Source organism: Nerophis lumbriciformis, linkage group LG16, assembly GCF_033978685.3.
Source record: "Nerophis lumbriciformis linkage group LG16, RoL_Nlum_v2.1, whole genome shotgun sequence".
Taxonomy (NCBI): domain Eukaryota; kingdom Metazoa; phylum Chordata; class Actinopteri; order Syngnathiformes; family Syngnathidae; genus Nerophis; species Nerophis lumbriciformis.
Genome location: NC_084563.2, coordinates 39,834,611 through 39,852,570, shown reverse-complemented (window position 1 = coordinate 39,852,570; position 17,960 = coordinate 39,834,611). Strand labels below are relative to the sequence as shown.

General features: G+C 44.7%; 1 protein-coding gene across 4 annotated transcripts in view; it reads left to right on the top strand.

Moving 5' to 3' along the window:
• LOC133617269 (scavenger receptor cysteine-rich type 1 protein M130-like) overlaps window positions 1-17,960 on the top strand; it is a 50,277-nt gene that overhangs the window by 28,697 nt on the left and 3,620 nt on the right. For 2 of the 4 annotated variants that reach the window (XM_061977162.1, XM_061977160.1), the window contains 4 exons: window positions 11,101-11,403; window positions 14,579-14,899; window positions 14,965-15,285; window positions 16,555-16,841. In XM_061977162.1, the coding sequence (XP_061833146.1) occupies window positions 11,101-11,403; window positions 14,579-14,899; window positions 14,965-15,285; window positions 16,555-16,679 (1,070 nt within the window). In that variant the 3' untranslated portion in view covers window positions 16,680-16,841. Of the gene's footprint in view, window positions 1-11,100; window positions 11,404-14,578; window positions 14,934-14,964; window positions 15,286-16,554; window positions 16,842-17,960 lie in introns of those variants that run through there. The other 2 variants (XM_061977161.1, XM_061977163.1) reach the window with 2 other exon arrangements.

Genomic DNA, 17,960 nt, shown 5'->3' with positions numbered 1-17,960 from the left:
CTGACATCTTTGACAACTGATCAGAGAGGCCGTTCCTCTCATGCAGAGCACTGTTCAGCTTCTGTGCTGCACAAGACGTTTCTACTTCTGCTAATTTAACTTTACTCTCCAAGGTTTGAACTTGGGCCAGGAGGTCAGAGGTCAACTCTTTCCTCAGTCGAAGGTCCGAGTTCAGGAGTTCAATCTCAGAGAGCAGGACCTGGACTTTCTCTTCTTGCGCTGAGAGCTTTTCCTTGTCCTGGTTATGTTGTGACTGCACAACTATTTCTGTCTCCATGGGTCCTAACTCCCTAGTCTTCTCAGATGTGGAACACAATGACAGCTCACAGGCAGCAGCTTTATTTTCAAAGACAGCCTTGGGACAGTTCTCCTCAGGAGCTTGATCAAACTGCTGCTGGTGATGATCCTCCTGCATTTTCTGCCCATCTTCAATGCTTGCATCCCCGTCTTTCTCCACATTGTCCTCAATCACATCTGCTTTGATTACCTCAAGGACTGCTTCTGTCTCACTGGCAGCCTTATTGGGCTGGTTTGAGGGTTCCTCCATTTTGTACCCGGCCCCGAGGAAGTGCATTCTGGTCTGGCTGGGATTAACACTCTTCAGGTTAATAGGGCCTTGGAGAGTCCAACCAAGTGGGGTGTCCAGGGCGACGGGGCAGCCACGTGGGCCTGGGAGGATGCGCCTTGGGAGGGTCAGCCTTGCTTGATCGGACCCAAGTAGGATGGTCGGTACCACTTCCTCTTCTTGATCAAGATTCAACTCTGACAGATGGGGGTACTTTGCCTTGAGCACCTTCATTGGGTAGCCATACGTCGAAAGGCTCACGTCAGCCGCGGTGAACACATCGCGCAGGGAGTGCACTTCTCCTGGTCGCCCCTTTGCCATGATCTCCAGGGACACTATCTCACCCGCGATCGGGGTGGGCTTGGGTCGAATGGTGAGGATCTTCATTTGATGAGGATGACCCTTGAGCCCGAGGGCGGTGGCTGCCTCCTTCATCAGGATGGTGCACACAATGATTGCGTAGGTAGACCTCTCCCTCCCGTCATGGCGTAGGATGACCGGCACCATCTTGAGTAACACTCGGGGGTTGATACCACGGACTGGGCCTACGTAGTAGGTACGACCCTCCTGGATCTCACTGGATGGATCCCGGGGGGAACTCTCCGGTCTCCGGCTTGTCGCTTCTGGTATTGAGGTTGTGGAGGACCGTGAGGTGTATCCTGCCGCATTCCTTAACACGACAAGGCCTCTTCAGGGTGCATTGCTTGGCCATGTGCTCACGGGCGCACCTCCAACACCACTTGTTGTCCTTTATCCACTGCGTCCTCTCTTCAGTGTTCTGTTTCCCGAACTCTGGACAGTGTTCAAGCCAGTGGGACCCTGTGCAACACGGGCAAGGTGGTTGAGGCTTCTTATCACCTTGCTTAGGGCCGCCCCTCTCACCGTGGGGGGTGTCCCTCTTCTCTTTAGTGTCAGCCCCTGGGATCGTCGTCATCACCCGGACTGACCCTTCCTTCCTCTTGGTTGCTCGATCGGTCCGTTCGTTGGTCCGTTCATGTCCGCCGTACTTCGGCTCAGCTTTTGTTGGGAGACGGATGTGCTTTACCTCACTTCTCAGAAAGTCAGATAGCTCCTCCAAGCTGGCTGCTGGCTGGTCGGGATTGAGTTGGTCATGACGCCGCCGGAACCTTTCCTCTCTGTGTCTGGGCAGCTTCCTTATGAAGCGCTCCACGGTGGAGCCTGTGTTCAATTCCCTGGCTCCAGTCGGTCCCTGCAGCTTCAGCATCGTGACCAGAGAGCGGATGCGGAGGGCGTAGTCATCCAGGGCTACGTCGGTTCGGATCTCAGGTAATTCCCCGAGTGCTTCAACCTCGTCGAGGATGTGGTCCCATGGACAACCCCAGCGGCGATCTAGCTCGCTGATGCTGTCTGTGTAGGGCGTGAGGGACTTGGCGTGGGAGAAGCAAAGTCTCTTAGCTATTGGTAGCTTGCAATGAAGATGGAGTGTGAGCCACTTTTGCTGCTCACTATGGTACGCCTGCGGTTCTCCTAGCAGGTACTCCAGGCTCAGCCGCATCTCCCTGTAGTTCTCCCTGCTGTCTTGAGTAAAGAAGGGAACGATGGAGCCAGGCGGGTGAAGAGGAAGCGGGTCATATGATCCTGCATTACGGCGGGCTGATTGTGATGGTTAGGAGGGGGGAGGGGCGTGTGGATACTGCACCCTACGATCCAGAAGGGAGTCCAAGCGTTCGTCAGGCTCCATTTCCTCCTCGTGTGTGCTCTGGGTTTCAGGGTCCAGGGCTCGAGACCTCTCGATGCTCTTCTTCCTTTCCTCTGGCGAGCCAGGCCTTGAGGGCGCTCTCGATATCCGGCCTGGGGTGGAGGGCTCTGGTTGTCGGGAGAGAGCGAGCTTAGCGAGCTCCAGGCTCTGGACTGCCGCCTTCTCTAGTGCCTCCGCAGTAGCCTGGGTTTGCCGTTCCAGGCGCTCCTTGTCAGCGCGGGCCTCTATATGCAGGCGCTCGTCTCTAGCACGGGCTTCTTCGTGCAGACGTTCCTCTCTAGCGAGGGCGTCCTGGCGCTGATTCTCCTGGTTGTCAATCAACTGCTTGATTAACTTCTCAGAGAGTAGACTCTCAAGGCTCGATCGTCCTGAGTGGCTGCTACGGTGACTGCTACGGTGACTACCCGTACGGCTGCTATGGACGCTGCTGCGCCGGCCAGAAGATAGGCGAGACTTTACGTTGGGGGGCTTGCCTTGAGGATTAGAGTTCTTGAAGAACTCACCCGGATGGAAGGTTCGGGGGTCAGTCCTGTCTAGTGGGGTGGCGGCATCAGGGGGAATTATTTCCTCACCATTCTGTAAGTTGCCACCTCTTGGTGGATCCTCTTTGTGCCGTTCCTCCTCCTCCGCTTCACCTTGGCTGGCGATTTCTGTCGGTGGAGGGATGACTGATGCCAGCAGCGGGGCCACCTTTTCCTGTCTCTCTTCATCCCTTGGTAGCGAGGAGAAGGGGTGAATACTGGGTTGCATAGTCAAACCTAACTCAGGTGTTGCAATATTGCCCTCCGCCACTTGGGGTGCTTTACTCTCTAAACTACTGGGGCTGTCAGTCTTATCTAGGGTAGTCAAGTGATAGTCCTGTAGTCTAGAAGGTAACCTGCGCTCTCTAACAGGGCGTGCTGGTGGTTCTGGTTCTGGGGAGGGGCTTAGGGTTCTCTCACTCTCTTTGGACATCCTAACTGATTATATCCGGCTCGAAGGACCAAAATGTACGGGAGCCTGTAAAGGACTGTATATTACCTTGGGGGATGCTCTAATTTTCACTATTTACCCAATAATCTAGTCTAGGAGAGAGTGAGAGGAGACAACTTATTTAGTTAAACTATTTACTATATACCATATAACATACAATAATCAGACAATAATAAACACACATTAATTACACTCATACGCTCATCACCACTCACACGCTACCTCCCCAATAGAACCTCCCGCACTAAACCAATTACACAACACACACACACAGTCCAACCTGGGCCCCTTGGCTGGGCCAGATGATAGTCTGTTGTGGTCCTGCTGTATCGTTGGTGCACGTAGGGGTGGGGTGGGGTGAGTTGAAACTGCTGGATACCAAGGGGGCGTTGGAGAGGGGGGACACCTCCCGTTGTAGAGAAGCGAAGAGAAAGGGGGAGGGCTCGGCCGTGCTTCCTCTTAGCTTGCCTCACGAGTCCAGTCTGGAGCGAGAGGAGAACCAGCCTCGTCCTGGATCACCTCTCTGTCGACTAGTCCGTGAGCGCGTGCTATTAACACTCGTGCCTCGCGCTGTCCACTTCCCTCGCAGCAATGTAGCCACGATAGCACACAACTAATCTCTACAATGTTCACACTCGCTCTCCAAACAGTAAAACAGTCACAGGGGAGAGTGTCTTTAAATAAACTTAATCCAAAATGTGACTGAACCTGGAGTTCGTGAAGTCACGGTGCAGCAAACAAACACAGGTGCGAGCTGCAGTGAGCTAACTAGCGGTTAACATGCGCTTCACCTCCTACTGGCAACGTGAAGCGCACAAATGTCCTTAAACGTAAACTAATGTACTATCTGTCACTTATGACACACTTAAATAAGAAGCATAGAGTAGTTACTTCTTCGATCTGCAACTATGGTGAACTCTATCTCCCGTGTAATACTACCGACGCTCCGCTGCCTGTCAATGCTGGAGCTCTTTTAACGCTTTTTCCTACCTGCCGGCGGAAACGGAACTGCCCGTAACCATGGCAACCGTAACCGTAGTAACGGTTAAACAACTTAACGAAAATACATTTCACCTTCCCAAACAACACATATGAAATAGAAATAAATAATAATAATTAATCCCTTAACAGAAATGATCTATCTATAGAACAAAAAAGGACAATTTACACAAATATGAAAAACCTTCAGAACAACCAGTGTTGGGTTAATTACTGAAAACCAGTAACTAGTTACAGTTACTAGTTACTTTATTTCAAAAGTAACTCAGTTACTAACTCAGTTACTTACACAAAAAAGTAATGCATAAAAAGTAACTATTTAGTTACTTATAGATATTTTTTTATTTTTTTTAAGGCCCCCTTTAATGCCATTTTAGCCTTCATTTCAGTACTGTTATTGCACTGGAGAATAATACAATCTGTTGATGAACTTGACATGCATTTGCATCACTGTCCTCTGCTAAGCAATGTGGTCTACATACAACACACAAAGACAAAAATATGTTTCAAAGGGCCAATTTGTTTCAGGCCAGAACAAATTGACAAAACTATTTTAAATAGCTGCAACATAACATACATAAGTAACAAACAGCATAATAACAACATAACTGTAAACCAAGGAAGGCACACACTACATACACAAAGCCTAACCAGGCGTTTTTTTCTCTCAAGGAATTCTGAAATAAAATCATGTCTGAAGCCCAGAACACTCTACACATTTCCCCAGTTTTAGTTTAGAGATAAGGAAATATTGGCCTGGCCCACTAGCATCCCTCTTTATGTTTGTGAACTTTATAGTTTATACATTTAGAGTGATGTGATAATCAAACACTCTAGAAGTCTAGAATGAAAGAGTATGTAAGAGAATTGACAGAGTGTGTGTACCTTCAGTGCGCAGTGCCTCGTTAAAATCCAGCCGCTGTTGCTTCGGAGGTGAAGTGTGTCTCTCTTTACTAGCTTCGTCGAAGCATGTTGCCTTTGTAGCTGTTTCAGCAGATTTGAATTGCTAGGATAGGATCTATGATCCAAGACACAACTTACATTTAACTAAAATGTTCTTTTCCTTGTGGTCGACAACAGAAAAGTAGTGAGAATATCTCCATGTTAAGAAACTCGGCTTCGGGCTTCGCCATGTCTTGTTAGTAAACACAGACATGCCTCCTCCCACACACACACATACACACAGACAGCGCGCGGCGCGCCTCTTCCTTGTCGCCTCTTCCGCAGCGCTCCAATAAAACACACTCAGATCTTCTCAGTGTCTAGCCGATACTACATAAAAAATAATGTAAAATAACGCAGTAACGCATCATGTAGTAACGGTAACTGAGTTACTGAATATAAAAAATAACGCGTTAGATTACTAGTTACCGCCGAAAGTAACGACGTTACAGTAACGCGTTACTTTGTAACGTGTTAATCCCAACACTGCTTATGACATATTAATATTTTTTTTCCAATTATTTTGGCGATCTACTGGTAAAGTCCCAAAGAACAACTGGTATATTGCGATCGACTGGTTGCCGAAAAAGCTTGGGGAAAAAAATAGCGGCTTATAGTTCGGAAAATACATTAGTTTTTTTTAGTCAAAGAACAAAAACTATCAGTTTTCTATACTGCCCGTCATTTTCAGGCTTAGTAAATCAGAATATCAGGCAGTGACACTGTCAGAGAAGGGTAGAGTGGCCAAAGATTGTACTGAAGTAAGAGTACCATTACTTTAGAGTAATATGAATTAAGTAAAAGTAAAAAGCAAGTCATCCAAATTATTACTCCAGTAAAAGTAAGTATTCAGTAAAACAACTACCGTATTTTTCGGATTATAAGTCGCTCCGGAGTACAAGTCGCACCGGCCGAAAATGCATAACAAAGAAGGAAAAAAACATATGTAAGTCGCACTGGAGTATAAGTCGCATTTTTTGGGGAAATTTATTTGATAAAAGCCAACACCAAGAATAGACATTTGAAAGGCAATTTAAAATAAATAAAGAATAGTGAACAACAGGCTGAATAAGTGTACGTTATATGACGCATAAATAACCAACTGAGAACGTGCCTGGTATGTTAACGTAACATATTATGTAAGAGTCATTCAAATAACTATAACATATAGAACATGCTATATGTTGACCAAACAATCTGTCACTCCTAATCGCTAAATCCCATGAAATCTTATACGTCTAGTCCAGAGGTCGGCAACCCGCGGCTCCGGAGCCGCATGCGGCTCTTTGATCACTCTGATGCGGCTCAGCTGCATACTTGCCGACCCTCCTGATTTTCCCGGGAGATTTCCGGATTTCAGTGCCTCTCGCAGAAAATTCCCGGGATTAATATTCTCCGATTTTCACCCTTACAATAATAATAAGAGCGTGCTATGATGGTACAGCATTTAGCGCCCTCAACAATCTGCATTAACAGCGTGCCAGCCCAGTATTTCGTTGTATGCATCTTCTGCTTGCACACGCAAGTGACAGCAAGGCATACTTGGTCAACAGCCACACAGGTTACACTGACAGTGGCCATATAAAACAACTTTAAGACTCTTACTAATAATGCGCCACACTTTAAACCAAAACCAAACAAGAATGACAAACACATTTCGGGAGAACATCTGCACCTTAACACAACATAAACACAACAGACAAATACCCAGAATCCCATGCAGCCCTGACTCTTCCGGGCTACATTATACACCCCTGCTACCACCAAACCCCGCCCCCACCCCAACCCTACTCCCTCACAGATCACACACACACACACACACACACACACACACACACCCCTCCGTGCGTCGGTTGAGGTGAGCGGGGTTTGGTAGCGGGGGAGTGTATAATGTAGGCCGGAAGAGTTAGGGCTGCATGGGATTCTGGGTATTTGTTCTGTTGTGTTTATGTTGTGTTACGGTGCAGATGTTCTCCCGAAATGTGTTTGTCATTTTTGTTTGGTGTGGGTTCACAGTGTGGCACATTATTAGTAAGAGTGTTAAAGTTTTTTATACCGCCACCGTCAATGTAACCTGTGTGGTTATTGGCCATGTATGCATTGCTGTCACTTAAGTGAGCAAGCAGAAGCCCCATACAACGTGCAAAAAAAACAACTTTGTATGCAGTGTTATTTCATTTTATATTTCAAAAGATTTTTGTGGCTCCCATTGTTTTCTTTAATTTGTGAAACTGGTCAAAATGGCTCTTTGACTGGTAAAGGTTGCCGACCCCTGGTCTAGTCTCTTACGTGAATGAGATAAATAATATTATTTGATATTTTACGGTAATGTGTTAATAATTTCACACATAAGTCGCTCCTGAGTATAAGTCGCACCCCCGGCCAAACTATGAAAAAAACTGCGACTTATAGTCCGAAAAATACGGTGCTTAAATTCTTAGAAACAGGTGAGTAACCTTTGTTTAATTTAGTAGCCCTTTTTTAATGGTGTGTGTGTGTGCGTGACAATCTGTGTGTGGTGTGTGCGTGTGTGTAAGACACTGCTACATCATTTACTGCAAAAGATGCGCATGATAATGACGTTATAACTGTAAAGTTCTGGTAGCATGGTTTGTAGAGGTTTTGGTAGTGTATTAGAATTACCGTATTTTCCGCACTTTAAGGCGCACCGGATTATAAGGCGCACCTTCAATGAATGGCCTATTTTAAAACTTTGTTCATATATAAGGTGCACCACATTATAAGGCGCACCGCATTATAAGGCGCATAGACTAGACGCTACAGTAGAGGCTGGGGTTACGTTATGCATCCCGTAGTTGCGAGACCTGTTGTGGCTCAATATTGGTTCATATATAAGGCGCACCGGATTATAAGGCGCACTGTCAGCTTTTGAGAAAATTGGAGGTTTTTAGGTGCGCCTTAAACACTGAATACATCTAAATGGTTGAAAGTGGAGGTGTATAAAAACTTTAATCATCTTTAGTAAGCTTGAGATGGTCCAAACACGTAAGGACAGTGTTGTTGCACGGAAAGGTCTAGCAGGCAACTTGCAAACAGAACTACAGAGTTTACCTGAAAACAGAGGAGCTACTTGCGGAAATAAACTTTCTTGCCTGGAAAACACGGGCTGGATTCCCACCCAAAGATATGTTGTACGTGCACAACTTCTTTGATTTAGAATGTTTGCACTTGTAAGATATTTTTGTTTTTTTGTATTTTGTATTAGAGTTACACTGCAAATACTGAAGAAATGTAAGTGGTTGAAAAGCGATATTGTTAGTCTCTTGGCATTACTGTAATGGTAATTTAAGGCATTTAGACCACAGGTGTCAAATTCAAGGCCCACAGGCCACACTTGGCCAGTAGGGACGGGTGATATGGACTATCACAATAACCTGCCATTTATGGTGAAAACGATCACAGTGAAGATAACGATCACCCATAGAACTCCACCTTTTTGAGTATGAGTCTGTCAGTGCATCCAGTCTTCAGAGCACCCAAAATATATATACTGCTAAGCTGTAGTAGCGTGCTTTGTTTATCATACGGTATGGAAGTTTATTTTCTGTCAGCAATATTGTAGGCATTATTTTCATGAGTTTTACATTACAAATCAATCAGATAGTGTTATGATGTGACTTCAGTGTGAACTCTCCAGCGCTCCGGATGCATAATGGCGAATAATGATGACGCTTGTCATAAGCCAGTGGTTCTTAACCTGGGTTCGATCGAACCCTAGGGGTTCGGTGAGTCGGGCTCAGGGGTTCGGCGGAGGTCAAGACACACCCGACTCATCGTGTAAATAAAAACTGCTCCCTATCGGCGTATTACGGATACGGCAACAGCAGAAGTCAGACTGGTTTGCAGGTGTGTAATTTGTTGCGAGTTCATGCACTGTGTTGGTTTTGTTCTTTGAACACGGTGATGTTTATGCACGGTTCATTTTGTGCACCAGTAATAAAACATGGAAACATATTCACCATTAATTAGTTGCTTATTAACATGCAAATTAGTAACATATTGGCCCTTAACTAGTCATTATTAAGTACTTATTAATGCCTTATTCGGCATGGCCTTATTATAAACCTAACCCACTAACCCTAATCCTAACCAAATAACTCTAAATTAAGTCTTTGTTACTTAGAATATGTTCCCCTAGTGTCCAAAAAACTATAAATTAAGTCTTTGTTACTTAGAATATGTTCCCCATACTAATGTGTTACCAAAAACATATAACTTTGTCTTGAATTTGAAAAAAAAAAAAACATTTTATTTTTCACTAAAGAAGGGTTTGGTGAATGCGCAACAAGGTTAAGAACCACTGTTATAAGCATAATTCAGATTTTCAGCATAAATCCCATTCAAGAGCAGGCAAACATTACAGGGAGACAGGACGGGACCGCTGATGGGTCAGCCAGCTTCCGGAGCCCCTTAGAAAGGTGGGAAAAGGTAAACGCCTGGGGAGGGTGGATAAGTAAAAAAAAAAAAGGTTCGGTCTCAGACTGGGGTCCTGTGGAGGGGGTCCAGACTGAGGCCAAGGAAAAAAAACCTTAATAGCCATAAGCACACGTAAACATGTTACATAGAATCCACAAAACTTGCAACAGAGAGGAGGAAATGGGGGCCATGGTGGAAGGCTGCTGCTATCTGAGGCGATGCTCATCAAATGAATACAATTTTAACCTAATTTTCCCTCTGGGACTAATAAAGTACTTCTGAATCTGAATACATTTTAATCAGCTCCTTAGGCCACTCAGCATGTCGCTAAAAGAATATAAAAGTATGTTGCTGAATAGACATTATGTCTAATGATTTTTGTTTCCGTTCGACCACGCAAATATGTTGACTCACACTTATGACGAGGATTTTTTTTGTCAATCGTACTGTCTTTGAGTGTGTCAGCTTGCACGTACTTTTCACACGTGCTAAATAAAACACATAATAGTGCTCGCAAAACGGTGATGAGTGTTGATAACTAGCATTGCGCTTGCTGTATAATATATTTGCATCTTCTACTCCCAGCACCCCGAACGGGACAAGCGGTAGAAAATGGATTGATGGATACACCCAGTATTGGCCCTAACTGCATACTTGCCAACCCTCCCGGATTTTCCGGGAGACTCCCGAAATTCAGCGCCTCTCCCGAAAACCTCCCGGGACAAATTTTCTCCCGAAAATCTCCCGAAATTCAGGCGGAGCTGGAGGCCACGCCCCCTCCAGCTCCATGCGGACCTGAGTGACGTGTCGACAGCCTGTTTTCACGTCCGCTTTCCCACAATATAAACAGCATGCCTGCCCAATCACATTATAACTGTAGAATGATTGAGGGCGAGTTCTTGGTTTCTTATGTGGGTTTATTGTTAGGCAGTTTCATTAACGTCCTCCCAACAACACACAACAACAGCAGTCACGTTTTCGTCTACCGTAAAGCAGTTCGTCTGCCGTAAACAGCAATGTTGTGACACTCTTAAACAGGACAATACTGCCATCTACTGTACATGCATATGTGACAATAACATCTACGGCTTTTAGAGAGTGCAGTGCACAACTGCGCACACAACAAGGAGACGAAGCAGAATGCATCATCAGAGAGGGTGTTCAGCATGGTTAGAAAAATAGTGACAGAGAATAGAACAAGGATGGACAATTCAACCCTTAACTCAACAGTGAGTAGATGAGTGTTATGTGTGTGTATATGTGTAAATAAATGAACACTGAAATTCAAGTATTTCTCTTATTTATTTATTTATATATATATATATATATATATATATATATATATATATAGCTAGAATTCACTGAAAGTCAAGTATTTCTAGCTGTAAATATACTCCTCCCCTCTTAACCACGCCCCCAACCACGATGCCTAACTGTCCACTTTCTTCTTTTTAACTGGTTTCAGAACCCCATGATCTGAGGTTGATGGAAGGAGGCAGCCGGTGTGCTGGCAGGCTTGAAGTGAAACATGACAAGGAGTGGAGGCCAGTAAGTTACCAGAACAACTGGAGTCTGAAGGAAGCAGCGGTGGTGTGCAGACAGCTCCAGTGCGGTTTGGCTGTTTCAACCTCAAAACAGGACAAAACATCACAACCTGAGCCTGTGTGGCATTTTTATTCGGATTGTGACGGTTCTGAGCTGGCACTGATGGATTGTGGGACTGTGAAGAACCAGCAATCTTCTAGGACGGTTGAAGTGGTCTGCATGGGTAAGAACTATCGCAGCCGATAAATATACGGCATACTGTAGCAGGCAATTATCATGGAAGGTCCAATGGGAGAGAATTAAATAAATACATCTTTAAAAGTAGTAAGTAATTCATCAAAATTGGAATCAAATGAATAAATGTATTATTAAAAATTATTATTAAATGTGTCGCATGACCATCATGGCGAATTAGGCCGCGAAGAAGAAAAAAGGCGATAAAATGCCACTCGGAAATGTGCAGTTTTGCTTTAAGTAAGTTCACCTGCTGGATGTGGAGGTCCTGGGCTGGTGTGATTACACGTGGTCTGTAGTTGTGAGGCTGGTTGGATGTACTGCCAAATTCTGTCAAACGCTTCTGGAGACGGCTTATGGTAGAGAAATGAACATTCAATTCACGAGCAACAGCTCTGGCGGATAATTCCTGCAGTCAGCATGCCGACTGCATGCTCCCTCAAAACCTGTGACATCTCTGGCATTGTGTTGTGGTAGAACTGCACATTTCAGAGTGGCCTTTTTTTCGTGGGCAGCCTAAGACACACCTCTGCAACAATCATGCTGTTTAATCACGGATTATCTTGTCAAAAAAGAAATGCTCACCAACACAGATTTAGATAGATTTGTGAACAATATTTGAGAGGAATAGGTATCCTTGTGTACATAGTAAAAGTTTTAGATCTTTCAGTTCAACTCATGAAAAATGGGAGCAAAAATAAAAGTGTTGCATTTCTATTTTTAATTTGATAAAATCATATTAATGTATTTAACTAATATTAATAATGCATTTATTTTGTAAAGCACCTTTCAAAGCAATCACGGTCACTGTGCATCACATAAAAGCAGCAAAAAAAAGTAGTATTTGAAGCAAAACAACAGTTAAAAGAATTTAAAAAAAGACACTTTAGGCCTACCTAAACAGGTAGTTTATATTTATTTAAATGATAATGGACTCAATGTTCCTGTCATCGAGGGGGAGGGAGTTCCAGAGGCAAGTTGCAGAACGCTGAGTGGATGGTAGACAGGCTACAATTAATCATTTCAATATATACTTTTTTTTTTACAGTTTAACTTTTTCACGGTTTATTTTATGACTTAATTACTTATTTATTTAATTATTTTGTGAACCTGTGGATCAGTGCTTCGTGAATGTATTATATCTGTCAAACTCAGCCATCAAAGTTAGTGGGTGGGGCTAACAGCAATCTTGTCCAACGATTGCTTTAAAAGTCTTATTTTGTATTTATTTCCTACGGGTTTTTTTAACATGTTCTGTCCAGCCAGTCAGGCAAATCATGTTGTTGATGTAGATCACAGGTGTCAAACTCAAGGCCCGTGGGCCAGGTCTGGCCCGCCGCATCATTTTATATGGCCCTTGAAGGCCTGGAAAAAATATGCGTCAATAAGGTACCATATATTTGCAGCGTAATTTCACCACACCTTGTATGTGTGTGTGTGTGACTATCAATGGTACTTTAACTTTAATAACACATATATTTATTTAATTCCAATTTCAGTCAAATGCCACATTCAAAAATGTACAAACCCCGTTTCCATATGAGTTGGGAAATTGTGTTAGATGTAAATATAAACGGAATACAATGATTTGCAAATCATTTTCAACCCATATTCAGTTGAATATGCTACAAAGACAACATATTTGATGTTCAAACTGATAAACATTAACTTTAGAATTTGATGCCAGCAACACGTGACAAAGAAGTTGGGAAAGGTGGCAATAAATACTGATAAAGTTGAGGAATGCTCATCAAACACTTATTTGGAACATCCCACAGGTGAACAGGCAAATTGGGAACAGGTGGGTGCCATGATTGGGTATAAAAGTAGATTCCACGAAATGCTCAGTCATTCACAAACAAGGATGGGGCGAGGGTCACCACTTTGTCAACAAATGCGTGAGCAAATTGTTGAACAGTTTAAGAAAAACCTTTCTCAACCAGCTATTGCAAGGAATTTAGGGATTTCACCATCTACGGTCCGTAATATCATCAAAGGGTTCAGAGAATCTGGAGAAATCACTGCACGTAAGCAGCTAAGCCCGTGACCTTCGATCCCTCAGGCTGTACTGCATCAACAAGCGACATCAGTGTGTAAAGGATATCACCACATGGGCTCAGGAACACTTCAGAAACCCACTGTCAGTAACTACAGTTGGTCGATACATCTGTAAGTGCAAGTTAAAAGTCTCCTATGCAAGGCAAAAACCGTTTATCAACAACACCCAGAAACGCCGTCGGCTTCGCTGGGCCTGAGCTCATCTAAGATGGACTGATACAAAGTGGAAAAGTGTTCTGTGGTCTGACGAGTCCATATATCAAATTGTTTTTGGAAACTGTGGACGTCGTGTCCTCCGGACCAAAGAGGACAAGAGCCATCCGGATTGTTACAGGCGCAAAGTTGAAAAGCCAGCATCTGTGATGGTATGGGGGTGTATTAGTGCCCAAGACATGGGTAACTTACACATCTGTGAAGGCACCATTAATGCTGAAAGGTACATACAGGTTTTGGAGCAACATATGTTGCCATCCAAGCAATGTTACCATGGACACCCCTGCTTATTTCAGCAAGACAATGGCAAGCCACGTGTTACATCAACGTGGCTTCATAGTAAAATAGTGCGGGTACTAGACTGGCCTGCCTGTAGTCCAGACCTGTCTCCCATTGAAAATGTGTGGCGCATTATGAAGCCTAAAATACCACAACGGAGACCCCCGGACTGTTGAACAACTTAAGCTGTACATCAAGCAAGAATGAGAAAGAATTCTACCTGAGAAGCTTAAAAAATGTGTCTCCTCAGTTCCCAAACGTTTACTGAGTGTTGTTAAAAGGAAAGGCCATGTAACACAGTGGTGAACATGCCCTTTCCCAACTACTTTGGCACGTGTTGCAGCCATGAAATTCTAAGTTAATTATTATGGATTTGCAAATCATTGTATTCCGTTTATATTTACATCTAACACAATTTCCCAACTCATATGGAAACGGGGTTTGTATTTAAGGATTTATTTATTTTTGAATTCTGTTGCCATTAACCCTTCATCAATAATGCAAACAGGGCTTCTGGAGGTTAGCCGCACTCACAGATGTCATTGTTGTAACTGCTTTGACAACCACACGCGTTTTTTTTTAACGATATGACAAGGTCCCATGTTTCTTTGCAGACGTCCTGCCTCGGCCTAACATCACCTTGTTCTCCGGCTACACGGGTGAGAAGCAGCAGGACGTGAAGCTCATCAGGGGCTGCAGCTTCACCATCAAGTGTTCCGTGGAGCCATGGTACCCCGACGGCCACTTCAGCCTGAACTTTAGTAGCCTCAATCAGACTCTCAGCCGCAGGCGGCCGGCTGTCAATCACTCTGCCCGCTTTGTGTTTCCAATTGCACACGCGCCGCACGCTGGAAACTACACTTGTGTCTATCACAACTTTGTTTTTGGGCAGAATTTCTCCTCTGCGAGCCACGGTCTCTCTCTTAGCATCTCAGGTAGGAAGATCCTTAGCAAACATGTCAACTCAAACTCTACCGACAAGTTACTTTCTGCTTTGTAGAGGATTTAGATGTGATGTTGGATGACGGACAGCCCCGACGCAATGGGAGCGTCTCCTGTGCTGGAAAACTGCATGTGCGTCATGAAAACCAGATCAGGGCGCTGGGCGCAGAGGCGTCATCCTGGGATCTGAAGCAAGCTTCTGTGGTGTGCAGACAGTTGGGGTGTGGCGCCGCCCTCTCAACCGAAGCCTGCCATCTTCCCAACAAAGAAGCCGTGTGGCGTTTCTTCTCAGACTGCGATGGATCGGAGTCTGCGCTGATGGACTGCGGGAACGTCGCTCATTGGTTTTCTTCCTCAGCGGTTGTGGTGGTTTGTGAAGGTAAGTCTAGTGCAGGGGTCGGCAACCTTTATCAGTCAAAGAGTCATTTTGACCAGTTTCACAAATCAAAGAAATCAATGGGAGCCACAAAAATCTTTTGAAATTTAAAATGAAATGACACTGCATACAAAGTTTTTTTTTTTGCTTTGTGTTATGTATAAACCAAGGGTCTCGAGTTTTGCCATGCGTCATACTTGTCAACCTCCCGATTTTTCCAGCATACTACGAAATTCAGGGCAACTATTATCTTGAACGTGCAGTGATGGTACAGCATTCAGCGCCCACTATATCCAGCGTGCCGGCCCAGCCACACGTGGTATGGGGCTTCTGCTTGCTCACGTAAATGACAACAATGCATACTTGGTCAACAACCACACAGATTACACTGACGGTGGCGGTATAAACTTTAACACTCTTACTAATATGCGCCACACTGTGAACCCACATCAAACAAGAAAGAAAAACACATTTCGGGAGAACATTTGCACCGTAACACAACATAAACACAACAGAACAAATACCCAGAATCCCATGCAGCCCTGACTTTTCCGGGCTACATTATGCACCCCTGCTACCAAATCCCACCCACCGGAGGGGGGGGGGGGGGGGGGGGGTTGGTGGTAGCAGGGGTGTACAATGTAGCCCGGAAGAGTCAGTGCTGCATGGGATTCTGGGTATTTGTTCTGTTGTGCTTATGTTGTGTTAAGGTGCAGATGTTCTCCCGAAATGTGTTTGTCATTCTTGTTTGGTTTTGGTTCAAAGTGTGGCGCATTATTAGTAAGAATGTTAAAGTTGTTTTATATGGCCATCGTCAGTGTAACCTGTGTGGCTGTTGACCAAGTATGCCTTGCTGTTACTCACGTGTGCAAGTAGAAGATGCATACAACAAAAGGCTGGGCTGGCACGCTGTTTGTACAGATTGTAGAGGGTGCTGAATGCTGTACCATCATGGCACGCCCTTATTATTATTATTAGGGTGAAAATCTGAAAATATTAGTCCCGGGAGTTTTCTGCGAGAGGCACTGAAATCCGGAAATCTCCCGGGAAGTATGCAGCTGAGCCGCATCAGAGTGATCAAAGAGTCCGGAGCTGCGGGTTGCCGACCCCTGGTCTAGTGGGATAAATGTGTAGCCCAGGGATGCCTGAAGTCGGGCCCATGGGCCAAAATCTGGCCCAAATTTAATTTTGTTTGGCCGGCCAAAGGGTGGCTACTCCCACTATTTCGTTGACAGAAATGCTGAAATGTAATATTTATTCTACACTGTGGAGGGAAGTGCGTCAGCGCCCTGCAGGAGCAAAGGTCACCGCCTCTGGCAATGGTGTCGAGGGTGGAGCACCGTCAGCTAGGGGCGGGGCATGTGTGGGACGGCGAGACACAGCTGGCAGGTGATTAGATTTCACAGGTGGTACGTGTTAATCTAATCATCTGTTGTCTTTAACAGTAAGCAGCCGGGAGCAGGGAGGAGAAGAGGATTGGGAGTGACGGCAACGTCACGACATGCCGAAAGACATTTTGGAAAAGCTTGTTAAAAACATTAAAAACGTTGTTAAACCTGCACGCTTGGCTCTTGTGCCGTGTCTACAGTGGAGCTGCTACATACACATTTTTACAACATTAGAAAACATTCGTAAAACTTTTCAGAGGGTGAGATAACTCCTGGAAATGACTGTCTTAGAATGGCCAAAAGGTATAGATGTGCGTGTCCAAGTTAAAGGAAACGGCAGGCCGTCCTCTTCTAATGGATTTATTACAATCTTTGCAAGCTGGGTAATGTTTGCTGTGGACTGGAACAACATGGCGCAGAAATGTAGCCAATATTACATACAGATACTGTTATGCAGTGTTTTTCAACCTTTTTTTTAGCCAAGGCACATTTTTTTCATTGAAAAATTGCGGAGGCACACCACCAGCAGAAAACATTAAAAATTAAACTGAGCAGTCGATATTGACAGGCAAAAGTTGTTCTCGCAAGTGTTGGATATGAATTCAAACCATAACTAAGCATGCATGACTATAGCTCTTGTCTCAAAGTACTGTCACGAGCTCAGTTTTTTTGTGTTTTCCTGTGTGTCGTGTTTTGGTTCTTGTCTTTTGGTGGCTTTTCCTGTTTTGTTGGTATTTTCCTGTCGCAGTTTCATTTCTTCCCTGAGTGATATTCCCCACACCTGCTTTGTTTTAGCAATCAAGAATATTTAAGTTGCTGCTATCCTTCTTTGTGGGGACATTGTTGATTGTCATGTCATGAACGGATGTACTCCACACGCTGTAAGTCTTTGCTGTCGTCCAGCATTCTGTTTTTGTTTACTTTGTAGCCAGTTCAGTTGTAGTTTCGTTCTGCATAGCCTTCCCTAAACTTCGATGCCTTTTCTTAGCGGCACTCGCCTTCCGTTTATTTTTGGTTTAAGCATTAGATACCTTTTTACCTGCACCCTGCCTCCCACTGTCATCTGCATATTGTGATCACGACAAAGCAATTAGCTACCTGCTGCCACCAACTGATATGGAAGAGTATTACACGGTTACTCTGCCGAGCTCTAGACCAGTGTTTTTCAACTATGTGCCGTGAGGTACAGTCTGGTGTGCCGTGGGAGATTATGTCCATCCATCCATCCATTTTCTACCGCTTGTCACTTTTGGGGTCGCGGGAGGTGCTGGAGCCTATCTCAGCTGCATT